The sequence below is a fragment of the Cynoglossus semilaevis genome, chromosome 7, assembly GCF_000523025.1.
Source record: "Cynoglossus semilaevis isolate Cse_v1.0 chromosome 7, Cse_v1.0, whole genome shotgun sequence".
NCBI lineage: Eukaryota > Metazoa > Chordata > Actinopteri > Pleuronectiformes > Cynoglossidae > Cynoglossus > Cynoglossus semilaevis.
Window position 1 is genome coordinate 4,275,365 of NC_024313.1, and position 27,883 is coordinate 4,303,247.

The 27,883-nt window shown below is 39.0% G+C and overlaps 3 protein-coding genes across 3 annotated transcripts in view; 2 read left to right on the forward strand and 1 right to left on the reverse strand.

The window, feature by feature from the left end:
• Window positions 1-2,248: 2,248 nt before the first annotated feature.
• On the forward strand, window positions 2,249-5,427 carry rsph9 (radial spoke head component 9). Its single transcript, XM_008312882.3, has 5 exons — window positions 2,249-2,987; window positions 3,369-3,531; window positions 3,719-3,848; window positions 3,938-4,084; window positions 5,187-5,427. The coding sequence occupies exons 1-5, from the start codon at window positions 2,761-2,763 to the stop codon at window positions 5,345-5,347; spliced, it is 828 nt and encodes a 275-aa protein (XP_008311104.1). The 5' UTR covers window positions 2,249-2,760; the 3' UTR covers window positions 5,348-5,427.
• A 164-nt stretch (window positions 5,428-5,591) lies between these two features.
• On the reverse strand, window positions 5,592-7,924 carry mrps18a (mitochondrial ribosomal protein S18A). The gene is made up of 6 exons (XM_008312881.3): window positions 7,727-7,924; window positions 6,969-7,000; window positions 6,782-6,886; window positions 6,568-6,691; window positions 6,277-6,349; window positions 5,592-6,180 (listed from the first exon to the last, which is right to left on the reverse strand). The coding sequence occupies exons 1-6, from the start codon at window positions 7,911-7,913 to the stop codon at window positions 6,036-6,038; spliced, it is 666 nt and encodes a 221-aa protein (XP_008311103.2). The 5' UTR covers window positions 7,914-7,924; the 3' UTR covers window positions 5,592-6,035.
• vegfab (vascular endothelial growth factor Ab) overlaps window positions 7,913-27,883 on the forward strand; it is a 58,844-nt gene continuing 38,873 nt past the window's right edge. Inside the window, exons 1-3 of the mRNA XM_008312876.3 lie at window positions 7,913-8,008; window positions 9,243-9,275; window positions 9,400-9,522. Coding sequence (XP_008311098.1) covers window positions 9,496-9,522 — 27 coding nt within the window. The 5' untranslated portion in view covers window positions 7,913-8,008; window positions 9,243-9,275; window positions 9,400-9,495. The remainder of the gene's footprint in view (window positions 8,009-9,242; window positions 9,276-9,399; window positions 9,523-27,883) is intronic.

Sequence of the window (27,883 nt, forward strand, 5' to 3'; positions counted from 1 at the left end):
CAAAGTGTGTTTGTCTGTGTGAGTGAGTGGACGGGCTGGTGAGGGGCTGTCCTTGTGTATTCTCTTCTGTGTGGGGTACTTTGTGGTGAAGTCACCCCACTCTCCCTCCCTTTTCTGTTGGTGGACTACATTAGCCAGAAGGGCAGAGGGCCAGGCAGCTGAAATCACCACTGCTGATCGAGCATGTGACTACAGACCAAGCCCTTTTGTTTGGACAGTCACAACCAACGCACAGACCGCTGCAACTGCAGTGTGACATGAGAATCGCCGAGCATGGCAATGAATAAACATAAGGGATTATTAAAAGTTAAAAAGAAGGCCTGTCTCAGTTTGGGAGCTGGGGCTTCTTGAGAGAAGGTTTCCTGCTCATTGTTTGTGGTGAAAATCAAATTAATCTGTTTTGATGCAATTTATGACTCATCTTCCATGTGTTTGGGAGCAGGCTCCCATGTGCTTACGACACACACAAAACAATAACAGAAGGGCAGTACAGATCACTAACTGAAATAAAAAAAAGGTTTTACAGTGACCCCAAAGTCACCCCTGGTAAAACCACAAACACTTGTTGCAGGTGTACCTGATTGGATGAGTATGTGTATTACAGTTAAGGTAGCCGAGAAAAAAAAACATATGCACATATAAAAAATGTGCAAACAAATAAAGGGCCATGTGCTCAAGTGGGACATGAACCAGTTACCTTCTGCTTGTAACACAACAGTGCTAATCAGTATCCATGTTATGGCCTTGAGTTTTATTTATTTTGCTTGATGAACAGTTTGATTCACCAGGCAAATATATCAGACAAATCAGGCACTTTTCTCATCTGTTTTTTATAAATGTGGCAAATCTTGGTATTGATGACTTGTGCCAGGTTCAAAGTCATGTCAATTTCTATTAGGGTGGTCTGACATTACGCCAATAAATTAGAGTTGTAATTGTGAGACTTTAGTTGCTAAGAATAAAGAGAACCCATGCTTAACTACCCATTCTAGGTTATGCATGCTGTAAAGTAAATCCCCTAAATATGACCTTGATTTTAGAGATCTGTACGTCTCTGGAAAACGCAGATGAAACTGACACGGTCCAATATCCTGGGAAACTAAATCAGGATTAGCAAGAACAAGATCAGCTTGACACTGGTCCACAGTTTAAAATCATTTATTGGACGGGAGCCATTTGTGTTTCCTGGTGTGTAACTTCAGCCAGCTTCATGTTGCGTACATTGGCCAAGACTGGTGGATCTGTTCCAGAATAAACTAACAAAACAATGTCTGTTCTGTGTCCTTTTGGGATTTAGAGGATGCCATACACTACATAATTTACAAGATATGCTGCTGTTGATTTCAGCACTGTGTTGATGAAAGGAGGTTTTGACAATGGAGCCAGAAATGAATTAAAAGTTAAACATTTATGAATGATGATTCAAGCAGACGTCTGGCCAACTAGTAATGTCCAAATAATTAGCCGCTGTCAGCAACGTAAAATATTCAGACATTACATGACAATAAAATTAAGAGCCATCGTTTGGAATAAATAATAATAAAAAAAGGTTTAGCAGTGGCTTTTCTTTTTCTTTCAGCTGTGTTAAAATAGGCATTAAAGTCCTAAATCACAATAATGACCTAATCCTGTATACTGTTAACTGTTTTAATTTGCTGTGATTTCTTATATTTAACCGTAAAATACAGGACGTTCAGTTTTGTAATATGCAAATTAACAAAATGATTGTCGTCCAATCGCAGCCTGGCGACGGCGCATATCATCTCACTGAGTTAGGTTTACATTCCTATTAGAACTTCCACATGCGGTTTTAGTTCACTTCTTTGTCATTATGCGATTCTTTTTTTTTAAAGAACCTAGAGTTAATGTCCAAGAGGAAAATTGTTACCGAGGCAACTAAATCGATTAATTTTATTGAAAAGGCTCGTGTGCTGCTTCTCTGACGTCGTTAGAATGCGTGCGAAGAATGTCAAGCGTCAATGTCGGAAGATAAACAAAGCAGCTAGCGTTGCTAAAGTCAATTGACAAGCAATGGACGTTGGCATAAATTAGCTTTTACTAAGATGTGCAAGTGACAAAATGGCTAAATGACCGAAATCCACTTCTGTTTATTTTAATGTAAATAATGTTATGCACCAAGTATGCTGAAACCTTTCACTGATGTGAGGGACGGCTTCATATAGTGACCGCCATGACTAAGTCATGTATATGGTAAGCCACAGCTTTTTTCTAAACAAAAGGTTTTGTAGTAGTTTTGTTTATGTTGTATCACATTCCCATTAAAATACAGTGCATTTTTAGTGAGTACAATTTAATGTCCGTAATTCGTGATGATTAGACTTGTCTCAATCATCTATCTTTATAATCTACACGTGCGTATGAATAGTACGTATACACATATATCCTTAAATTCACTCCCTGAACACAGACTACGTCACTTCCGATGTAAGAACGCACATTTAGAAAGATTAAGAATGAAGAAAAAAAAATAAAAAGCGATAGAAAAAACAAAACAAAACACGTGTCTGACATGAAAGGGAAGCGTGAAACCCTTCAATATCTTTAATGCGTATTCTTTCCTTTGAATTTTTTTTCCATCGTGTCAACGGGGTTTGTTGACATTAGCAACCACTGTAGCTAAGAAGGCAGTGGTGGCGGATGTAAAGTGCCGTTAAGAAATCTAAACCTAAACAGGTGTTTAATTAGCTGTTAAACTATAAACCGATAATTCAGACGTACGTCGGTGTCATTAGTGTAACAATGGACGCAGACTCGTTACACTATTCCCTGGAACTTGTCGCCGGAAGCGGGAACATTTTAAACACAGAACACAGAACAGCACTACAGACTTCATTACTGATTTTAAGGAAAAATTACAAATTCAATAGAGTTCTTTTTTGGGGTAAAATTATGGGAATAAAGGAGGATTATTTTATTGCCCAGGGAAGAGGAGATGATGAGCTGAAGGATAAAAAGAACCTGTACAGGTAAAGTTCTGTTTGGTCTTGTATATAACATTGAATGTGAGTATTGTACTACTACTGTACTGCTGTGCTGTATTTGATGTGTAGCTTGTGCATGCAGATTACCAGAAATTTGAGTTTAGCACTATTATTTTGCTATTTTCACTGATTTTTTTACTACTTCCTTTAGTAGTGTGCTTCATTTTTAAATAATTGTGCCTGTATATCCACAATGTGTCTGCTTTTTCGTTTGTTTAAATGTTTAAATGTATTTCTACTATTTTACTGATGAAAGGTTGACCTTGAGTGTCTTTAAAGGCAGCAACAAACCAAATGAGAGTCTTTGATTATAAGTATTTTTATACAAAAATTTGAACTTTGTAATATTGTTTCTTTGATCTGCAGCTTCAACTGTATGGACTGGTTCCTGCTGCCTCCTGCCACAATCCCTATGATCGAAGAAGTTTCCAAAGCTGCCACTGGTCGCTTCATGGGCGACGCATCACATGTGTATGAGAATACGATCCTCAAAAAAGTAGGAGATGAAGATGAAGTGGAGGAAGAACTGGTAAGAATAAGTGCAGTAGTAATGCAAAAACCCACCAGAATATGGCTCTCATGTTTCATACAGGAGACACTTTATCTCTGGTCACTCTGGTCAGCCTTATGCAGAAAATAGTTTTTGTTTTCCTTTTTTTCTATTATCTGGACAGTCATCGGTTTGAAGTATGATGGTGGCCTATTCTGTTCTTCAGGTGAAAACTACTGAGGAGCACAGACTGGCAGTGACGATTCATCTGATTGATGATGAATCTTCTGTGATACCACGAGGCGCGTTCATCAAGAATCCACATGGCTTTGTTCAGGTCAACCGCTGCTTTGAAGGTAAAGTACTATTATTTGTGAGCTTCTATTCCTGGATGACTGTTGAAGTACCTTGTTAAAAGCTGGCCTTTATCTGTATTACTCATCAGGACTGACAGAATCACAAGCGGCAAAGCTTGACAGTTTTCTACACTTCAGGGATCCCAAGACTCTGAAGAAGAAATCTCTTCTTGAGTTGAGTGAGCTGAACCAAACGATTGACTTCCTGGACCTTCTGACTGATGATGTCCCTAAAGGTGAGGTGATAGAACCCAAAAACATGAAACTCACCACACCTTCTTGTTTCCCAAATATCTGTTTAATATAAAATTGAGTAAAGAAAAAGTGAAATGTAAATATGAATTCATGTATACGACAAGCTCGGTGTGGAATGGGGCATCTCAACTCCTTTGTCTTAAACTATTGACTTACATCTGTTTCATATTGTGCATCTTCAGCCTGCAATAACAATAAAGATTCTTCACACTGTGTGTAAAAATAACTGGTGGAATGCTCAGGCATTAGACTGGTTGAAGCACTTAAAATATGTTGGAAAAGTCCTTCTCTGAAGGCCAACTCTAAACAAACACGAGCATAGAGAGAATAGCGAGTAAATCTCTGGTGAGTTGGGTCGAGTCTGTGAAGCTGGACAGAATACAAATAAAGTGATTTCTTTTGCGTGTCAAATCAGGAAAAGTGAAAGCGGGAGGAAAAAAAGGCTGTAGTTCGTGATGAAACGTGCAACAGATGTGGGATCCTAAAGAACTCCCACGTGTGTATGTTTACGTGTGTTCTTTAAGTTGACTGGGATGATGGTGTTGTCGCTGCAGCAGATACTGCACAGCTGTCTCTGCAACATACCTTATTGGCTGCAGCAGAATTAATTGCATGTTGCATGTATTCCCCGAAAAGGAAAAGCAGTTAACATTTTTCAGAAGGGGCTCAGGAGAGAAAGCAGTATGATCCATCTTTTCCAAAAAACAGACATTGTCCTAGGAGACCTTGAAGGGAGGTTCCACGTTTTTCACAACATTCGTCCAGTTGTTGATTTACAGCTGAAGGTTCCCATTTCAGCAGCAGTAGTTACACCCATAACCTCTGCTACACAAACCATTATTTATTGGAGTGACTGCCTCTTAGAGTAGCAAGGCAGATATCTTTATCAGAACCCTCTTGATTCTGTCAAAAACACTATTGTTGATGTAGACATTCATATTCTGGTTCACATTTTCTGTGCTTCATAGTTTGACCCATACATACCAAGAAGCAGATACAGCTCTGTCCCTTAGCAGCTTCTGGATGTAGAAGTATTTTCTCTAATGTTACTTATCCACTTAGAACAATGTTGTCTCCATGCAGGGATGTGGAGTCTTCAGTTTGAAAATGCCAACAAAGTCCTGATACTGCGCTGCCTGTTGTGGCTGGGAATGACCTTCTACCATGTCCCAATGACACCGCAGCACGGATACATCTACATCGGTGATGGAGTCAGGAACTTGGACCTTTCCTTCATGTTGTAGTGATAATTTGGTATGACATTCAAGATGGAAGCCTAAGAAATGCAGCAGTATGGCAGATTTTTTAAACAATATATAGCATGGGCATACTGTTCATACTGTAAGTGAGCTACACTATATGCCTGCTAGAGTTGTGATTTATTTAGAGATGCATAGAACACAAAAATCGGATTATTTTGAGTGATCGTGAACAATAATGCATCTAGAGAATGATAATGATCATAAAACTAAGAACTGGACAATTTTGATTTGATCTTTTATTCTTAAATAACATTGTGGGTCCTTGTGATTTGTTTAATGCACGAAAGCACTCTGTGTTGATGCTGCTCAGATAGTACACTGCACTAGCCGACGAGCTTTTCCTCTACTTCAATTTGAGTCCAACACAGTAAACAAATGCTGGGAGGCAGAATAAACAAAGATTTTATTTGCACATCTGTGTTGCCTCCAGTTCACTTCAAGGGCTTTTTGTAAAACCCGCAGAGACAAAATAGATGGCTCTGGGTGGAACCGAGCGTGAGTCATTCCAAGTGTGACGCAGCTTGATAAACAAAAGGTAGAATAACAGATGGATGGAGCTTTGAGGTCTTTTCCCAGAGCACCAGTTCAAAAGTCAGGAAAAAGTGCAGATCTTGAGGAAATTCCTTCAAATTTGTTACAGTTGATGGTTTAAATCTTTGCTCTCAGTCTTTTAATGTCGCAGGTGAAGATGCCCGAACCCGTAACGTATGTTGTTTTTCAAAGCTGGGTGGCCGACATCCATTCTCTTCTTACACCACTTCAGTCCTTTTTTATAGATGGGTTTCACTGAGCCAACAGACCAGCGAGTCAAATAACTACAAGAAAAAGATTTGTCACAGTTATTATTTGTTCACACAATAGCGGACATGCCGTTGAAAAACGCAAAAAAAAAAAAAAAATGCATTTATCACCGGTTGAGCTTGGGTTTCTTTGGCTTTGGGACGTGTCCTTCTGGAAGTCTAGGTCTGTGGTCAGGAAGAAGGCCTGCAACACAGATTAAAAATTGAGATGTTTAATTCCATTTGACTGTATTTGCACATTAGTAAAACACAATAACACAAGTATCAGCCAGGTGACAACATTAACTTCATGCACATTTATTACTTAACTGATTCTTTGGCTTTTTATATTTGAAAACCAAACAAAAACCAAACACAATCTGGAGAGAGAACTGCAGTTTTCTATTATGCAGTGAAACACACCTGCTCTGTGAGCCATCTGAACACAGACGGCAATCTTTCTGTGCTCCTCGGGGCAAAGGCCTGTGATTCTCTTGGGCAACATGCCTCCATCTGACCTGATAAACTGACTTAGCAACAGGACATCCTTGAAGGGAGAAAAAAAAAATCCTTAAGGGCTTTTAACATTTTTATTTACATCTCTCATCTATCGGTACTTGGCCTTAATTGTATTTACCGTATAGTTGTATTTGTGCTGAAGGTTCCATCTGTATATCGGACACTTTGCCTCGGGATTTGGAGGCTTTGGCCCTGGTGGAACTTCCAATATCTTTCCTTCAATCTGCAGAGTTGTTAAACCAAAGATTAAAGCTTTCATACACATTTGTGTACAAACCTTTATATACCAGCTGTTATTTACTCACCGTAGTCATTTTGTCCTCTTTTTTCTCAATGACTGTAGAGAAAAAAAACTTTAGCAACATAATATTACATCTGCTTCACCAATGAGATATCATACACAACATATGTATGTTTAAATGTAGCTATTCATAGTTTAATTAAAAAAACACAATATTAGCCTGATCAGGAGTCAAATTATTACGTTTGGCCAGCAATTTGAACATCCCCCACGTGACACAGTGGGAGTTCTGTTACCACAGTTGCTGCATCGGGACTATGTCCCACCTCAGTGATTACACCAGTAAACGTTTTCTCAAAGAGCATAAGCTTTCAAATTTTTGTTTACAAAGATATTATTAATAAAGTCGCATGTCTAGTATTTGTGTTTATGGTTCACTAAAACGGGTGTTTTTCTATTTCTAAATAAGGATAATACTTGTCAAAGTACAAAGTTTTGTTTTGTTTTTTTACATCTTATACATACATATTTTAGGTTGTTATACCTCTATCTAAATATAGCATCTCTTTCAAATGTAGGATACTAACAGTATTTTGTCATCCAGATTAACAATTGAGATTGCAAAGCAGCATGAAAATCGGGGACGTGTGGACAAGCTTTTAAATCACAACAGAATACATATGTGTCATGTCATTTTTTCCTAGTTCAAAGATACAGGAGTAGATGATAGAGCTTTGGGATGCATGGTGTCACCATCTTCACATTAGCATGAAAGCTAATCACACGACGGCTATAATAGTAACGTTTACACAAGCATCTCACCTTGACGGATCCCTCTACTGTGTATGGTTAAAGCGGACAGTCGAGGGACATTTTGCGTTTGACGTGCAACCACACTTGAGGACAGAGTCCCTGGATTTAACCCCGTAAAAGAAGTCCAGACGGACCGTAACACACTGCGGAACGCCATACTTATTTCCTGACCTTCGATAGCTTCGCTTCCTGTCATGTAGTCTCGCGAGAACAGCGTCTGCAGCGTATGTGAGCATGCTTATTTCTCCCTGACTGTAGTGAAGACCTGCAAGGCAAATAATTCGACTGGGAGTGAGTAACGTTTGTGCAAAAACAAAAATAATATAGCGGTCATCAACATTTAGTGACAGTGTCTGTGGTGAAAATACTTGCGATCACACGAAAATACAAACATAATTGCTACAAACGTGTAAAATTGTTGGTACCTGTTTAAAAAAAACCTTTAAAATGCTTAATCAATTGAATCTCTAATCACGCAACCAAGAGAAGACTTTTCATGCACAAACAAACAAACCGACACACTGGGAAATATTGGGAAAAGACACTAGGAGCACAAAGGGCATTTTACTCCAGGTCACATCCACATTTGTTTTAACCACTCATTTTTAACTATTATTATGTACAACGTGTCCTTGGATAGTTAAGATAACTAAGAAATCCTTTCATTGTTGGGTTGTTTTGTATACATGCTCTTCTGTTCATAACAAATACAGATCACCTGTGTTTTTCACAAAGCTCTTTAGATGACAGTATATGATGGAGGTGAAGTACAGAACAAAGCTTAGCAACAGAAAAGAATAAGATAATGGTAGATGCCCAGATAATATGTAAACAGAAAAAAACCATGGATGTTTGATAGTACTGTCAAGAGAACACTACACCATCATGTTTTGGTTTGCTGTTTCCTGAATCAACGTCATTGAATCAACCTTTTGAATGAAGAAGGCAATGGGGGAAAAAGGGGTCGGTTTCTATGAATTATCTGCTCATAAAATATTATCTTTAGAAAACATTTTGGTCAAGTTATTAAACAAAATGTAAATTTTAACAACTAATTTGTGAATGTATTCTCATAAAATATGTCCCTATGAACAACTGCAAAATCATCAGCAAAATCACATGTGCAATCAAAGAGCAGCATAAAGAAAGAAGAGGCACAAGGTCATTGTGATCATTGTTTTTGTCTGTGCTACCATGATGTTTTCTTTTGTGTTTGTGTTTTAATTCCTTGGCACATGTAAACATATCAGTTATTTTTGTTTTAAGACTTGAACTTGTTTTAACTAGCAGGTTCTTGTTAAATAACAGCAGTAAGAAAAATGGCGTCTCTCCTTATTGTGCATCCAACTTGACGTTTTCAGATCATTTCATGCACAGGTCAGAGATATATTCATAAGTTACACACTGTCTGAGTTCCGTTATTGATGACCGGGTTAATGTTATGATCCATTTTCACCTATGATGTTCTATAGTCTGTTGCACAGTGTAAACATGACATCATTATCTTTTTCTTTTCCTACTATAGAACCAAAGTGTGAGCAGCATGTCAGCAAAACAGGTGAGAGTTTCCTAAGATCAATATAATGATAAAAACAATCAGCTTTTTATCTGGCCTTTGTTTTATTTAGTTCCTTGGTCAAATGACTTATCAGGATTTTCTCCCTTCTGTTTCTGGGGTTCAGGATCCAATTTTAAGAATGAACCTAAAAGTGCATCACACTGCAAGACAACTGAACCACACAGGATCCTACTGTATGTGAGTGCTATCAGTGAGCAGCATGAATGGAATACCCAGAAGAGACAAGGTAAGTCTTTGACATTTTTCATGTTTCTAGATTTTCACAGGCAGAATCAGAATCTTCTATGTTTACTTGTTTCTAATAATGTTTGTTTGGAATTAGTGTTTTTTCCTACTGTATTCCAGGTGTTAGAGTTTATCTATAAGTCAGTAAGACTAGAGATACTTAAAACAAAAAATGTCAAGGTGTGTGAACTACAGTGAAAGAGTTAAGAAAATAATAATGATTAAAAAATACATATTTGGAAATTGACTTTTTTATCTGTTTGATAAGGTAGTACACATATTTTAAGTGTTTTGTTGAAATTTTGTTGAATCTGTTTGTTAAAATTGCAATGTTTATTTTGCATACACAGTGTTTGGGCTGTATCAGCATGCTAGGAGGAATGGTCTGACACTAAATGCATTTGTTAGCGTTGGTGACTGTAGTATTTTTAGGACTTGTTGGTACAAGGTCGTGTCAGGCATGTGGTTCTGGGGTTCAAGGCTAGAAACATTAATTATAACCTTAAGAGTTGGACCTTAAAAAGCTGCACATCACAGAGATGCTAATAGCTTTATTCTGTGAACACTTTATGTTTTGGTGCAATGCGTAGATAGATTACCATCACCCTGCAGCCACAGCAGAGACATTGTCTTGTTGATTAGATTCCATCATCAAGAACACTTAGGCCATCACAGTCTTTGAGAAGAACCCCAAAAATGTCATTTAAAGTGTCTGGCCACCTCCTCGCTGTCTTTGATATTCAAATGAAACATGGCCCTTTACAAACAGACGCCTCTGCTGAAGGAGGCAGGGGGAGAGTAAATCAGATAGGATTTCCCTGAGATGAAAAGAGTCTGTCTGACATTTTCACTGTGAGCACTGAGGGACACTGAAGAAATGTTGGTTCAATGTCATGGTGGGAAGTTATTGCTGTGTGGAAAAGGTTAGCATTTTCACCCCTGCCTCACTGGATAAAATGCTAAAACAGCATGGAATGAGGAGATGAGCTGAGGCCAAAGGAAAGATGAGTAGGAACAATCTCACAACACGAAAACAAATCCAACCCTCTCTGCTGCATTCCTCCTTTATTGTCACACTGCTCAGTTTGTTTAGCCCTTAATGTTTTGGTGTAGAGTGTGGAGGCCCTGCTGACGCCTGCTTCAGAAGAGAGTGGTCAAGGATAATTATGGAGGGATTAGATCAACCTAATTTAGGATTAAAAAACTAAGTATTTGAGTGTTCATTTGTGCCTTTCTTTGGTAGATTTGAAGGAAGAGCTAAAGTTTTGGCTTAGAACATCACATTCCCATGTAGGTGGAATGTGTGGCTTTGCTGGGATGAACATGACGGGCACACTGGTATGTAATTAAGGCACCAGTGTCACTAAGAGGCTTTCCTGGCTGATTAACTTGTAAGGGCCTGATGCGTTCAAGGAAGTCAAGTGAACACAATGATCCCATTTCCAAGGAATAATTATGGTTTAAGGCCCTACTGCTCTTAAGATGAGGTGAAGATTGTTCACTGAATCAGACACCTGGAAATCAAGGCACAGCTTTTATCATCACAGCCCAGTGAAAGAGCACATCAACAATGACCTTTCAAAATATATAGGTTCTTTTTGAAGTGGCGTTTAGCTCTGCTCTAACTGACACAAATCTTCATCCAAGTATCAGCAATGCCCCCTGGACGTACGTGTCTCTCCCTCTTACTCGCTGTCTTTTTGGAAGCGGCTACTTAAATCAATTAATTGCTCTTAAGAGGTTCTTCTTCAGCAGAGTAGTAACCCTCATCTTCAAATGTGTACCCTCACATGTAGTCACGCCGAGATGTTATTTATTTTCTGTTTAACTTTGGACCTGGTGTGCACCAGCTGAGCTCGTGTACGGCCTCTTTGACTGAGTTATGTTTTTTCTGACCCTTTAGTTTAAAAGGCCAAAAGACTAGAAACACAAATGTTGGTTTAAGCAGGAGCAAGGGGATAATACATGTAAAGGAGCGACAACATGTTACTTTCCAGAGGCTCGATGTCACACTTGGTAGACTTCAGTTTCACCTGTAAGAAACCATTGACCAGATGTTAGAGCAGAAAGCGTCTCAAAGATGTTTTGATGTGCCGCACGGATGTCTCACGCTGTGCTGATTCTGCACCACTGCCCAGATTGGCTTTCCATCGAGGGTCGTCCCACTCGCCCCTCCGTTCTCCTTGTGTATGTTGCCCCGACGCCTGCAGCGATATTCTCAGATGAACCATGTGGTTTCCAACCAGCTGCAGTGCATTTTACTAGAAGGTCATCTGGAGGTGGTCATGTGTCATGGGATGACCATTTCTATTTTTCACCTTTATCCAAATGCCTTGAGTTTTTAATCAGATTAATCACAAGGTTGATTGTAGATTGATCCTGCTTAATTGTGATTAATCACAGTTGTAAATTTATTGTGATTAATCATAGTTAATTGAGGTGAATTGTTATTCCTAAATATGACAAAAGACCAAAAAGATCTGGATTCACACTTGTATTTTTATATTATCCAAATGTTATCTGGAAAAAAAATATATATAAAAAAATTCTAACTCAACCTTAAACTCCATAGAGTGGATTTGAGTCATTGTCATGCAGCTTTGTGGTGGGTCAACAGTTGTTTTTAAAACTTCAGACAGAGAGAGAGTGACGTCGGAATTGTTTCAGTCACGCTATGCTCGTGTCTGTTGGTTCAACAAAAGTACAAACATTCACTACGTTTCAATCTTTGTTTACATGTCTGACCTTCTAAACAACAAACACACCTTTGAGTGGATCTGGGCCTTTTCTCCTCCTCCTGTGTACACGCTGACTGATCTCTGTCCGTGTCAGATCTTTTTTTTGTTGTTTTCATCCTTTTTATCCTCATTTGGCCCCACGTCTTTAATCGTTTTCATTTAACTAACAAACTAACTAGTCAGTTTTCCCACTGTGACCAGTGAGAACAGGAAGATGAGATACAAATGAATTGTTACCATTTGTATCAGACACAGTCTTTTGTTGTGAGTCATCAGCTGATCCCATATTTGACTAATGTGGACTTTTATTTTTGCTCTCTAGAAGTTGAATTGTTGACGTTTCCTGCTCTGTCAGCAGCTCTATTTCTAGACTAAAATCACAAAGTACATCTGAATACTTTTATCTTATTTAAACATAAACACACACAACCTTACCTCAGTTCCTGCCGTTAACCACAGTATGGCTCTGTGTTCCAGAAAAGTGTTGACAGTTTATATCATAATCAGAGCTGACATTTGCTCCATCACTGATGTTGTTTCTGTTTTAGAAGGTTGTTCTACGTACGAATCAGATGACAGTTTGTCTTTTTATATTTAATTGACAATATTGACAACATGTGCACTCAGTACTTGTAGTTCTGGCCTTTACACTGCAGTAATACCATGTTCTGTTTACTATTTGCTACAGTTACTGTGTAACTCACATTAGAATGGTCGACCAAGTGATTCTTGTTTTGCTGATAATCTGAATTATGGCAGTGGAAACTTGGAAACTTGGAATTCTGAACTATTTTTAACAACAACTTAATATATTGGTATAAAGTACATTACAATATTGACTAAAATTGATTCAGGCTTTATTATAGTCAGGTGTAGCCCAGCAGGGGGCAGTAGTGATTCTCAGGTGAAGCTGGAGCTTTTCTACCTCATATAGACTTCCACCATGCAGAAGCCAGACATGGAAGCTTTAAGGATTAAATATAAAAACTCAGCTGGATTTCTGCCAGATTTTGCCAGAAACGTTTGAAATATTTACCGTTGACTACTTCCTGTTTTAGCTTTAAAATGTTAGACTGTAGACAAAGGAAATGTTATGAGACAGAGATGATGGGATTGAGTGGAATAAAATATGTCCTGTTTACAAATGGAATGAAAATACTTGAGGAGTAAATTTTCACTTACTTAAGTGCAATGTCTTTTCAGACCAAAGAAACTTCTCCAACTCCCTGTAGGGAGCATGATCTTTGTCCCCTATTCTCTTCCTCCCCCAGTCGGGGGTCATTCATGAAAACAACTTGAGACCAGCTTTTTCCCCCTCAATTTTACTACCGTCTTTTTTGTTGCATTTTTAACACCATGTCCAATACATCTTGTCCTCTGAATGCAAGTGTCTCCCCCCTTGTGTGTGTGTGTGTGTGTGTGTGTCTCTGTGTGTGTACATTTAGGTGTACGTGACTGGCTGTGGAAAGAAGTCGTACAGTCTGTGGCAATCAGTCAAGTGTTTCTCCAGTACTTGAGCATCAGGCTTAATTAGGAGACATTCACTCACACAAAGAGACATGATGCAACAAAAGAGTGGACGGAGAAAAGAAATAAACCTGAAGTCCTTCCATCTCCTATTCACTTGCGTGGACGTCCATAAGGACGGGCTAGTCAAACACAAGGCCCAACTCTAATGGTAAAATTCCACCACCAGAAAACACTGCACTGAGAACTTGATACAGGAAGAACTACTTTTTTCCCAGAGTGACTTGTTGGTCCCATGTTTAATTCTCCCTGTTTACACTAAATAATGAGTGCTCTGTGAAGAGACCGACTCCGTGCTTTATAGCCCGAGTACGAGTTTACAGGTGCAATGTCTCAGATATGAGGACAAGTGTTTTCTTTTTGCAGAAGGCAAGGGCATTAGTTTTATTGCACAATCATTTCACACAGTTTTTAAGAGGAAGAGTTTTACAGGTCACTGTGACTCAGTTTAACTTTAATGCTTTATATCAGGGGTCATCAATGCCTCACTTGCAAGCTACCAGTCTGTTGTCGTAAATAATAGCAAAATCTCAAACCAGTTAATAATTGTTTTAAATAACTAATTTCAATATAAATCACAATAATTGTTTTGATCATGATTTTTGCCACAATCATTCACCCTCAGACGTTCCTCTGTTCCTTCATACATTTTACATTTTTTCACAAAAGGGTTTATTTTAGTCAAATTCTGACAAATAGATATAATTTTTTTACTCACTTTATTATTTTTATAGCTCATTATTGACTTAATGTAGTGGTCCTGGATCTACTGGTAAAAGTAGTCTTCTAAATGAAGAATCGAGGATTCATTTTAAATGTTGACCAAATACATGTTTTTATTCTTTAATCTTATTTTCTGCAGAATGTCGCCGTCCACTGGCCAAACCATCTGCACTCTAAGATAAGCAAGTGTTTGGTAATGGTCATGACATACAAGCACAACATTCACGCTGTGAGGTAGCGAACTTAGCTTATGCTGTAGTTACACGAATGTAAAACTAATAAAGTTATAGGTTGAGATATGAACTTTTTAAAATCAGTATTAACATTATTCGTCATTAGTTAATTTTCTATTATGATCTTTTAAAATTAAATTTCTACTAACAAAGATATGTACAGAATCTAATTTGTTCATGTTCCACAAGAGCAAGTTTGCGGAGTGACTCATTTTATAAGATTTCATTAAGCAATGCGGCCGGTTGTTTGGTTTTAGCTCCTCCAACAACAAGTTCCGGCAAAAAGGTTTGACTGCACATCGGGCACTCCTCTGATGTGTGATTGCACATCAACGATTGGTTGTTAATAGGTGCACTTGCTCTGTTCATAAGCGGACGTGGTAGGAAACAGACAAATGGTCTTCAATCGCCCATACAGGGTGTGGTCTCCAACCACGTCCACTTATTTCCTGTCCGTCTGCACGCCACGCCCACTTCTCAACAACCAATCGTTGAAGTGCAATTGCACATCAGATGCAAATTGTTCCCTTTGGTCAGCAGAGGCTGAGGTTGTTGGCGGAACTAAAACCAAACAATCGACGGCATCTTATCATAAAAAATGTCACTCCGCTACCCTACCCTTGTGAAACATGAATAAAATAGATATCTTTCGATGGTAGAAAACGGAATAAAAAATTGAATAAAGATTAATAATGATAAAACTGAATGAAAATATTTAATATCAATATTTTATATAAATATGGCAACCCTGAAAAAGGGACAACGCCGAAAGAAAAAGAAGATTTTATATAAATATCGTTATTTTAAATTTTAATTTCTAATTTGGTTTTCTACTATCGAAAGATATCTATTTATATCGCCGTCTTCTGGCCAACCGACTGCAATCTACAAGTGTGTGGCAATGGCCATGACATATATAAACGCAGCATTCACGCTGTGCTGTAGCGAATTTAGCTTTAGTTACAAGGATATTAAACTGTAGTGAAATTAAGGTTAAGGTTGACATATAAAGTTTTACTGAACAGGTATTATCATTATTCATCATTATTTTAGTTTTTAATTTGTTTTTCTACTATCGAAAGATATCTATTTTATTCATGTTCTACGAGGGCAGTTTAGCGTTAGGAACACATTTTATGATGAAACCTTGTCTGGTAATGCGGTCGATTGTTCGGTTCAGCTCCGCCAACAACGAGGTCCGGCCAATAGGTTTGTCTGCATGTCGGGCCCTCCTCTGATGTGTGATTGCACATCAACGATTGGTTGTTGATGAGTGCAATCGGACAGCAGAGGGAGAGACGTACAGACACTGTCTGACAGACAGTCGGGACATAAGCGGACGTGGTAGGAAACAGACAAATGGTCTTCAATCGCCCATACAGGGTGTAGCCTCCAACCACGTCCGCTTATTTCCTGTCCGTCTGAACGCCACGCCCACTTCTCAACAACCAATCGTTGACGTGCAATTGCCCTCATCGCCCTCTTGTGGCTCAAATGTGCAACTTCACTCATCAACAAGTTTCTGCCGTTTTTGGCCGGACCTCGTTGTTGGTGGAGCTTAAACGAACAACCGACCGCATTACCAGACAAGATTTAATCCTAAAATGTGTTCCTATGCTAAACTGCCCTCTTGGAACATGAATAAAATAGATATCTTTCGATAGAAGAAAAGCGAATTTAAAAAATAAAATAACGATATGAACGAATGCAACTTTTTCACATGTATCAACGTTTTAGTAACTTTAATAACTTTAGTAACTATTTTTTACTACAAAGCGAGTGTTTAAACGAAGTGCGTTGTAATTTTTCATTCCATGGGGGCAAGTACACTAAATGAGCAGGGGAGGGAAATTCAATTATTGATTTAAATGAAACCAGGTTTTGCCAAGTATTATTGGCTTTTTTTCAGACAATAGAATGTTAACACACAATTATTTATTAAAAAGGGATTTTAAGTAAAATGACTGCCAGGTTGATATAGGGTTTCTTTGATTCACAGCATAACTATTTAAAATAGTTAATTTTGGTCTAGCCTCCAACTTTAAATGAGTTATGATGAATCAATACATATTTCTTTTCCTACTTGTAACTTTATCCTTATATATTTCTGCTTATTTGCAGTAAAATTAATTTATTTTTATTTGGTAAAAACCTAAACCAGCCACTAGTGCTACTATAGTGCTACTATAGTGAGGGTTGCGTCCCGATCCCAAGCCCGGATAAATGGTGAGGGTTGCGTCAGGAAGGGCATCCGGTGTAAAACTTTTAGCCAAATCAAATATTCAAATTTACATTCTGCATAAAATAAAATAAAAACAGTTTATTTGGTCAAAATGGAGGAACAATACACTGGATACATAGATGTTCTTTGTGGACTCCCAGACTGCCAAATAACAACAATAAAATAATAATAATAATAATGCTTTGGTGATATTTTAATAAAAATGTGGACAGTAACTTATTGTAAATGTTTTAGAGAAAAGAAAGCTTATTAATATTATTTGTTTTAACTGAGCTATGCAAATAAATGTTACACAACATGAGTAGCTCTTAGAGACCCCTGCTTTAATGCCATCAATAAAAAGTAGGCCCATTACATGTTTCTTTTTTTTTTTTTTCTCACACAGAACTGACAATAATTCCCACAAAGGAAAGGCATCTAAGAAAATCTGGCCAAAGAAAAAAAACCCCAAAAAACTTGGATACAAAACAGTCAAATGTTATCATTAATAAAACCCACACAGCTTGCAAGAATAACAACAATTAAAAAAAAATTCTGGGATCTCTCAATACTTCAGATCCTTCAGATCTGTAAATGAAACAGAAAACATGCTTGGCTGAGCTCAGAGAATATTGTCTGCTGTGTGAAACCCTGTAAGTGTAATTAGACCTGATTAGATGAGACGTTTCTCCATAAACGTACGCTGTTGGCTGCTGGGACTCAGAGGAGCAGACTTCCTTTCCCCTGCTGAAAGGTTTGTTTTAAGACAACTTGTTCAGCTGGCAGGCACCCATTTACAAATGTGTTATGTTTTCCCTTTGTTGTGGTTAGCATAATGATCCCGAGCCCTGCTAGCTCACGGGGGACCTTCATGAACTGTGATGGTGGAAAAAAAGAAAAGCTTTAAAGACACTAGTTAACAGCGAGGAAACACAGAAACACAGTGAGCACCATTAAGAACAAACATCCATTTTGTTTTAACACTCTTTACCCTGCTTTTTTCTCCCCATACGCTCATATTGCAAAGAAATAACCACAAAAGAATCAAAGACCCTGGTCCCCCATGTCCCCTACACTTGATCAGAGCATCGTGTGCTCTTTTATGTTTTTAGAACTGCAGCTGTTGTGGACCCTAAACCAGTATTTTCTTTAGAAATTGTAATCTATAAAATCTGTCCTTATCGCTGATGTACAGTGTTTCAAAGGAGTAGCAACAAGCAGTTGTTGATTGTGACGTCTTAACTGATTATACTGCTTAAGTAGAAGGATGTACGATACCTGCCAGTTGACTTAAGAGTGAGAAAGATGCTTATGCCACACAGTTACTCATCTAGACCTACATTCTTGTAGAAGGAACACCAGCAGAGGGCAATAATTTAGTCAGGGCTGTCAAATCTAATTGTGCAAAGGGCCAGAATTGAAAATGCAGTCTAAGTTGTGGGCCAAACAGGGTTAACATTTATTGAACAGTCTATTGCATATTCAGGGCTGAAATTTGTCTTGTTTAAGCAAACTTACTGTAACAACATGATTTCTTTAGACCTTAAGCTTTAAACTTACCACAAACTCCAGCCTGCAGAACTCTGTTTCTGTCAGAGAGAAATCTGCTTACTGTGCACTTTACTGATAAATCTATACTTTGTCTGAACACAAAAATAATGTTGCACAAGCCAGCGTGTTACAACCATCCCACTATGACTTGGGAGGTAGAAGACCGGAAGAGACCACCCACACCATTAGTTACCCTAAGCTCCAGTGTTTTCTTTATATATATATATATTGTACTTGATAATGTGGTAATCAGATATAGCAGATACTATGATGATTTATCTGCTGATAAATAAACATTAGTTATTATTATTTAAATAATCGTAATCCATGTTGGATTCCAGTGTCTGTGTCTGAGCAGTTTTTTTCTCTAAAACTTTTCTCTGCCCACGTCTGGATCATGTCAATGCTTCACTCCCTCAAATACTTTCTACCTCATTTTTTTGCACCACAGATACCTGTTTGAAGTATCTAATAAACATCTCCAGAGACAGATTTATTTTGACACGTCTGTAATGCAACCGATACTGTAACAGAAAAAATATTTTTATCATGAATAATGTGGTTGTAAATATTGGATTCCCTGTCTCCTACAGACTTCCTGTTCAGACTTTTAAGTTGAACATATTTGCTTGAGCAGCTTCATTGCACAGAAACGTCTACAGTCTTACATTTTCCATGCGGCTGATTTGAGGAAAATCAATTTCCGCTGACCTTCCACCTGTTTGATGTTAACTAAATCTCCTCGCTGTAGGTTTAAGTATTCTTTTCAATTTAATCACTGCTGCATCTCGTCTACAACTGATCCTCGGGAAATCTACTGAAATATGATATATGAAGGATCTCTGAAATTCTCTAAGACCTTGTTACATCCGTTCCCTGTCGGAAACTACTGTGAAATTAAAAATTGGGAAAAGTTAATTCCACTTATGACAAAAATAGAAAGTAACTATTCACTTATGAGGTCAAAAAACGCCCAGCATTCTGCTTAGCTTCATTTAGCTCAACCCTCAACTTGTTTCTTAATAAATCCAAACCGCCGTACAGCTGGGAAACCAAGAAGCAATTTACAGTCACAGTTTCATGGGACAAATGGTATGTTTTGTTGGGCCTCTATGTCTTTTCAGGGGACACAGAGGCGTGCAGCTGGACTTTAATCTTCACAGTCTTCACAGTGCAGCTCCCTCCCCACTAACCTACAGCTGCCTTGCAAAACAAATCCCCCAAAAACGCCAAACTTAATGGTGAAATACAGAAAGACAAATGCACAACATTTAGGTGTGTACTTCTGCTGTGCAATGTAACGCACACATTTGCTACCTAACAACCCCCTACTGTAAACTGACAAAACATTCACTACCTGGACCTCATACATCGCAGTCCGCAGCGTTCCCTCCCTGCAGCAGAAATGTGGCTCTGATTATTGGAACTGTATGTAGAACGAAACCTTGGGAGGCGCGGCGTAATGCAGAACAGACCTGTCCGTATCTTTAACACAATCGGCCACATTTACAAGGAAGACATACCTCTGTCATCGTCCGGAAAATCATATTAAAATCATATGCTGTGGGCTGGAAGCAGTGCTGTTCAAATCCAGATCGCAGACAACAGTCTCTGAGGATGCACAGGGTATTACCTGCTCCAGTGAATGAGATCCTTTTCCCTCAAGTAATATCTGCTTGGCCTGAGGCAACACAGCATTTACTGACAGGCAGTGCAGAGTATGTTTATTATTTTTCTTGTATTGCAGACTCTATTGTGGGTTTTTGCTGTGTATAAAATATTTAAATTTTCAATATTTTCATTATTGTTCAGATAAAAAAATAGTAAAAAAAAAATTAAAAGACATTTTGTAAAACATACATACAGGGTATTGCAAGAAATAACCTGTACATACGGGTAAACGAGATTTGTGAAAGTTTCGTGCCATATTTCACACCCTACGATGCCTCCTAAAGGGTTAATAAAATAGCATAATAACTATTGTGTCTCTCCTTTGCATTTTTTCACCTATCCTGGGCGGTCTTGGAAGGTAACCCCCCACGATAGACGAGGCAGACCACTGCATACTTTACAAAGTAATAGGAAATATTACAAACCTTAAATACCTGAACTTGTCCTCCAAGTGCTTTAGCTGTACTGGTGTACTATGATCCCTGATATGGGCAGCGTTTGACATCCTAATATGTCCTTACACAATCATTGAAGGAATTGAAGAGAAAGCTGTCCGTCCACGGCCCAGTTCTGTTCAACAGGCTACAGGCAGCATCTGTTATGACCATATACAGACTAAATGGCAGAACCTGGGACGACGGCCAGACCGTAATCACACCGGCTGCCAATCAAACAATAGACCCCATTGCTGGTTTGCCTTTTGTGTCTGTCAGCCGGGTCTGTGTGATCTTTAAATGAAACCTATCCCGACAAACTGATGCACAGCAGCTCACTTTAGAAGTCTGACATTTAACAACAGCCTTGCGTCCTTGTAATTTGTTCAAATAGCTCCATTTAAACATATTTATAGTCTTCTGGAAGCTCTACAACCACAGTTGTCTGAAATCCTACGCACGGCTGTAATTTCCTTACCTCATTCTGCAGATATGGCCGAATCCCCGCAGTAAACTGGGGATCATGAAAATCATAATTCTTTGTTAAATTCTTTGTATCCCCGTTGACTTATTAAGGCGTGTGGAGAAGAAGGTTATGAAACTGGTGCAGAGTACAATAAAAGTTTCACAGGACCCAGAGGCTCATGATCGGGGAGCAGCCATCACAGCTAGCTTTAAAACACGGGAGGAAAATTAAGATTGTCATCCGCTGCAGGTACATTGTGGACATTTCATTAGTGGAGACATAGCTGCAGTGTGAGAGCCCACATTGGTCTGTGATCCCAACGTGCTGGCAGGGGATCCTGGTGGATTCACTCGGAGCAGAGTGCTCTCCTCTGTGGACCGGGCCCCTGTTAAAAATTAAATTACCTCTTTTCCATGGAGGCATGGTGGTCACATTAACAAAAACATGGAGAATATTACTTTTTAGATTGCTAAAGATAATGTTGATGAATACACACACACACACACACACACACACACACACCCTTTGGCCAAAACCAGTTTGTACTACAGTACAGGTTTACTAAAAACACATGGACATTTTTGTCTGTATGTCATGGAACGGAAAAGAGAATTGTCATGGATGGTGCTCTAATTTCATGCCTGTTGCACAGACTCCCATTATAAATCAAGGAACTTTTTTTCCTCAAACATTTGTACAGTATAATCCACGTGCAGTCATGCGTCGAGTTTGTCTTCATCTTAATTTGCATTGTCTAAACAGATATCTACTGTACACATTTCTCGGTATTGTAAAGACTTCTCAAAGTATAGCAGAATAATATAACTACTAAACTACTACTAAACATGTTTGACCTTTGACCCCTAGACAGTATTCTGTTGGAAAGCATTTTACAACTGTTGAATTTCTTGGTCCAAGTTAATCTGTAATGAACTAGAAAATGATGGAAATGTGACTTGTGTTGAGATGAGTCCACGATGTTTCAGAGAATCGATGTAAAGTTTCCACCAGTTTTCAGTTGTCAGTGTTAGGACTCGGTACTAGAGGGATTCACTGGCTCTGTCCTCTAATAAAGATATTCTGTGCATTATTAAGAGGAAAGAATGAGACACAGCAACCACACAGTGGCAAATGACTGTAGTCATTTGCAGACAGAAAGGGAAAAACTACCGCAACATTCATTAGACTAACAGTTTCCCAGCCATGAAAAAGTGACTAAATATGACACAAAGTTGCTTTTTACTCATTTTTTCCATGAAGTTGGAATTTAATATGTAGAGAGTGAAATACATATTAGGGTCAGTATCTTAAGGCTTACAATCATAAATACACTAGCTGCCCAAATGTCTTCATCTATGTCATCTATAATTCTAGAGCCCAGTGATGACATATTTAAAGTACAAATAGAAATCTGATAAGGGACATAGGGATATTTGAGTGACATATTTAAAGTACAAATATAAATCTGATAAGGGACATAGGGATATTTCCTTTGGATAAACTTAAACACAAGTGACGACTTATACCAAAAAGCAGAGAACAAACAGAATACTACAGTATAATTCCCAACTGGGTTGTACTACTGTAACTCATCTCTTTCCTCCCACAGATTATCCTTTTACTCATGTAATGGTAAGACAGCTCTTCCTGTCTCTGTCCTTGGTGAGCAAGCCTTAAACACTGTATGAGTGATATCCTCCTCCAGTGACCAGAAAGCATTAGTTCACTCACGTACTTTTCATTACTGAGGATGTGAAAACCACATCAAGGCTGTACACGCAGGCAGTAGATATCCTGGGCCGACAAATGGATCTTTGATTTGGGACCAGATCTTCATGCGAATTAAACTGTTAGCGGAGCCATATAATGTTTCAGTAATAGATGCTAATTCAGCCTCATTCAGTGAGTTTAGCCTTTTCTATTACGATTGGAAATCGCTGGAAAACAGTCTCTTAAAAAACCACAAACTGCAGTAGATGCCACATCCGTGGTCTTCGGGAGAATGACGAATATGCTCTTTGATCCTGAGCCTCCACTCCGTCAGCGGCAGTGTGTTTCTGTTTGTTTGTGTGCCACAGAGCGGTGTCAAGTATGTTTTGGATGGAAACGCTGACAATGACATATATGTAGCAAAGATGCTTCAAAGCCGACCCCGCCTTCTTCCTGTCTGACTTCCCTCTCACCCCCCTGTGCCTTTCATTCTTTAGCACTTAGGTGGAGTGACTAGAATGGATGACCACTGCGTCTTTTCCATCTAGCTGTCTTTCTGCTTCATCAGGTCATCACCACATCACAACAAATCAGGAGACACCACAAAAAATCCCAACAACACGAAACCAACAATGATGACAAAATAAATATAATTAATAATCTAATATAATAAATATAATTTAAAAAAACAGAGAATACATGATGCTCATGTTTAGTCTCAGCTGCAAAGATTATTAAGTTCAGGTTCAGGACACTGTGAGAATTTTGTTTTTTAACCCGTAATCCACATAGTTTGTTGTAGATTCTCACAATGTCTGGCCCGCTGCCTCTTGGCGATCCTACTCATGCTGTATTTCCTGTCAGATGCTCATCCTTATTATTCCAATATCCCCTGAGGTCACGCCACACAGGCAGTAGAGACCGCCATCTCCCTGACCTCTGACCCTGTGGCTTACCTCTGGAGGCAGCGACAGCTTCGCTCTCACTGGCCCAGAAGTTTTCTCCTTCTCCCACTGCTCCACTCTTTCTTCTCAGCGCTATTTTTCCATCTCACTGCTGCACCTACTTCATCCACACCCTGGTCTCTCAGTTGACTAGCACATCTGGGAAAGGTTAAGGGTGTTGAAATCTTGGCTTTGTGGTCATCTAAATGAAAATGCTCATAAAAAGAGAGTAACAATTCTTAACTTTTCCTTCTTTTTTTTCCATCCAAAAAAGGTTGCATTCACCTGTTTAAGTGAGGTGTTTCGAATTCTGTCACTTAATCTCACCACGCCTGATCGTATTCTACTCTCTGAGAGAGCTTCCACTGGAACCAGGCCAATTTGTCAAATAATCTTCACATATAATACTCTGCAGATTTCATCAGTCTGTAAATGCTTAATGGAGTGTGATCACTGCCTTGGCCATTTTAAAGGAAATGTAACGGACAGATAAGAGGATGTGGTTTGGGTCATTAGTTTGAAGTATGACTGTGTCTGAGGGTGAAGGTCATTATATATTCATATTTTTCTTACTCAACCTCGTGGTCAAAGATTGTTTATGATGAGCTTAAATGAGGATTTATTTTTCGCCTCAAGGGTTGACCCCCATGACACCTACAGAAACAGGCCGTATTTAATAATCTGGGACTTCCTAATGATCTCAGGAAGCAGGCAGTGAGGATGAGGAGTTGGGCCACGTGGTCCACCACTCAGCCAGTATGTTTGCATTGTGTTGTACTCTCTGAAATCAAATAGGTGCTAAAAAAATAAACTTTTACTTTTAGTTCTGACAATACAATTATTAAGAACTTATTTACAGTATATATTGTAAGAAAAAAGGAACATTTGAGTTCCAAAGCCATGTTCTTGGTTTTTGAAATACATGAGGTACTTTGGCAAGGATTTTCTCTTTTGCAATATTTTCTGCATTTATTGCAACACACCTTTAGATGCAGCACCAGTCTTAACAGAGAGAATGAGCAGTGAAGGTCTTGGCCTGAAACACGTGAGATTTATTTATTATTTTTATTATTCTACTCACAGGTGTGGTGAGAGTCCTCAGATGAAGGTACAAACGTGGGCATGAGAAAGTTAGGAGTAATGAGGAGTTGTGGTGAGTCTTACCTGGAAGAAAATAGAGGACCACCTTAGGAAAAGTGATACTTAGATGTTTATCCTGGGGCAAACATCTGGTCCAAGTGTTGTTTAAGGGGACCTGTTAAATCCATTATCATCACAGAGTAGCTTAAATTACAGCAAGAGAACTTGACGAAACAGCTGTGAGAGCGATAACCTGTGAGAAAGCTCCCACCAGCCCAGGCCAGGCGCTTTACAGGGTGAAAGATTGACTACTGTTTGAAAAATAAACTCGGAATTATTTGATTGTTTGTCATTGAGAGCATGTCACAAGGCCAGAGCGAAGGGACTGTCCAAAAAAAAGAAAACAACTCAGCAGATCCCCCTTATTTACATGTTATATCTGGGATGTAAGCCGGCTTAAAGGAGAGCCTCATCTCTGAGCCTGAGCAGAGTAAAAGTTCCTTCCTTGGAGACGTGCTCTAAAGAAGAAATCGTGGGGCCCCCGCTCTTAAGGGGGCCCGTTGGTATTTGAAGGATGGAGTGATGACAGTGGGACATTGTTTGTGTATGAAGCGGAAACAAAGTGAACAGTTCTGAACATGTCAGCACCCTCTGCTTGTCACCTCACAAAGAAACGTGTGTTGACTCACTACGACTACCAGTCTGGAAACTCCCAAACATCAACAGTGTTGATGTTGGAACCACTGCACATGATCGATCCTGACTTCAGTCTAGGATCTGAATTTGATTTGTTTTTTCCTGACTAACATTCTATATAGGTCTGATTTCATAAGACAATGCAAGGTTGAGTCTACCCCATATTTATGTTTTCATTAAACAATGAATTAGTGTCCTTTTAGAGTCCTGATTGTGATCCTTTGCTTGAGTGTAATATAAAATATTATCCTACAGGGTCGTTTTTCAAAGCTTTATGGATTTGCAGACACTGAATGGGAGTGTCATGGGAATTAAAGTTTTAGTGTAGTTGGTGGAAAGGGAAGTGAAAAAAGCTGCTGTGGCAGAGAGAAACAGTTTAACAAAAACGATTCAGGTGAAGTTTAAAAACCGATGTTACCTAAACACAACGCTCCCTTTGGATAATCTGAGCTTGTTACCTTGTTTACATTGAATATTAGGCTTGCCAAACATTAGCAAAAAGGGCTATTAATGCCACAATTTATAAGTACAAAGCCCTTAATGTCGAGCTTTGCTACCGCAGCACATATAATTCTTATTTAACTGTTAGCATAATGCATAACGCATTGAATTTCACAACGATTATAAAAAGATATATAAAAGTTTAATTTAAAGGTCCTGGCAATACTGAGTACTTAGAAACGAGAGATTTGCCAACAAATGATGACATCACCTGAAAATGATCCAAAATGCCCCCAAAGCATTTTTCACTAAGGCCAATGTAGTCCCTTTAAAAATAGGTCAGTTTTGGATTTGATATATGCTGTGTGTGTATTTTGGGTCACCGTACACTTTTCACTGTTTCATTTAAACAACATGATACTTTGGATCAGTTCCAGTCCTATAAACACATCCCATATGGCGATCCCTGCAGATAAAATGTAAATGGCCCAGTTCTGTGATCTAGTATGTTCACATTCACTGTATCTGTCCAGGTGGCAGCTGCATTATAGTGTGACCTGCTGTCACAGATTGTTGCAGACCCCCCCAGGTCCCCCGTGGCTTAACGCAACTAAAAATACACAAATATTTAATTCAAAGTCGACAACAGCAGAGATCACCCCCCGCCCCCAACCGCCCTGCTTGATGTCAGTCCCATGACACATCTTTTGACTGCACAGAGACGTTGTCAGTCAGGCAGCGTGTTTGTCGTAGTTTGACAAGGTTATGGATGACACTGCAGGTTTTGGCAGCAGCACCAAGCACAGAAGCAAAGGGCACATAAATGTCAGAGTGCTTCAACAGCACTGTCAATGACAACAACTTGTGGCATCTACCATGCGTCGCTACCCACACGGTGCCTAATGAGTAAACACACCCACATACACACAATCAAAGACTTTCTGCACAAAAGAAGCGGTTATTGCTCTAGCTCTGGGCAGTATCTTTGCCTCGGCCTACTGCCACCTATTGAGTCCACTTTCTAATGAACATTATTTAAATTCAAAAGTAGAGTGAAAAAATGAATAAATAGGAAAATGTAGAGAAATAGAAACAACACAGACACGTGAGAATCAAAAGTCTGCATGTGTAATCTTTCATTTTCTACATTTCCAACCACCTGATAATGCGAATCTGGTCCAGTGATTTGATACAATGCCGTGTGCATGTGCACACAGGCATGCTGGTCACCGTGTACTTGTTCAACTCAGCAATGCTTCATCTTATACCTGCTGAATAATCTGCCTCAGCCTCGTGAACAGGAGTTTGGCTTGGCTGAGCAAGGCCTTCCATCGGCATTCTGGGAAACAAAAGACGGGTTTGTCTGTGCGAGATTGTGCATGGGTGATATCATGATCCAGTACAGAGAACTGTCCAAAATACTTAGAGGATACTTTTCAAATGAGGTGTCTTTTAGCCTTCTTGTCCTGGTGAACCACCCACCTGTGCTGGCAGTAGAAGCCCGCCCCTCCTCCACTTAAATGGGATTCAGAGTCCAGTTTGTTTCTAATCCTCCTTGTCAATGAGACAGCTCCTAAAGACGGAGCCAGCTTTGATCCCCATCAAATGAAGACCAAATGGAGGAAAAAAAAACCCAAAACATTTAAGCTACTTAGACAGCCGTCTTTTTTCTTTCACTTCCTTCTTCATCTCCTGACTCATCCTTACTCTGGCTGCTCTCATGGTTTTTAATATGGTAGCTGGAAGGTCAGTGAGGTTATGAGGGACAGCGGGACTGAATGTTAGCATTTTGTAAATCTGAACCATCTCGCACACTTAAGCTCTGGTTATATTTGTATTTGTGTTTTTTTTTCCTCTTTTAAATTAATTTATTATTTGTGTTAGAAGTAAGTATGTGTCAGTATAAATAACACGGTCACACACTGCA

Bases quoted from the DNA above. Each gene is read 5' to 3' on its own strand.
- mrps18a (XM_008312881.3), bottom strand. From the start codon at position 7,913: ATGACAGGAAGCGAAGCTATCGAAGGTCAGGAAATAAGTATGGCGTTC. The intron at 6,887-6,968 runs GTGAGTAAATAA...ACAACTCTGCAG, and splicing joins AAGAGGACAAAATGACTACG to ATTGAAGGAAAGATATTGGA. The intron at 6,181-6,276 runs GTGATAAATGCA...TTTTTCTTGTAG, and splicing joins AAGAAACCCAAGCTCAACCG to TTATTTGACTCGCTGGTCTG.
- rsph9 (XM_008312882.3), top strand. From the start codon at position 2,761: ATGGACGCAGACTCGTTACACTATTCCCTGGAACTTGTCGCCGGAAGC. The intron at 3,532-3,718 runs GTAAGAATAAGT...TCTGTTCTTCAG, and splicing joins ATGAAGTGGAGGAAGAACTG to GTGAAAACTACTGAGGAGCA. The intron at 4,085-5,186 runs GTGAGGTGATAG...GTCTCCATGCAG, and splicing joins GACTGATGATGTCCCTAAAG to GGATGTGGAGTCTTCAGTTT.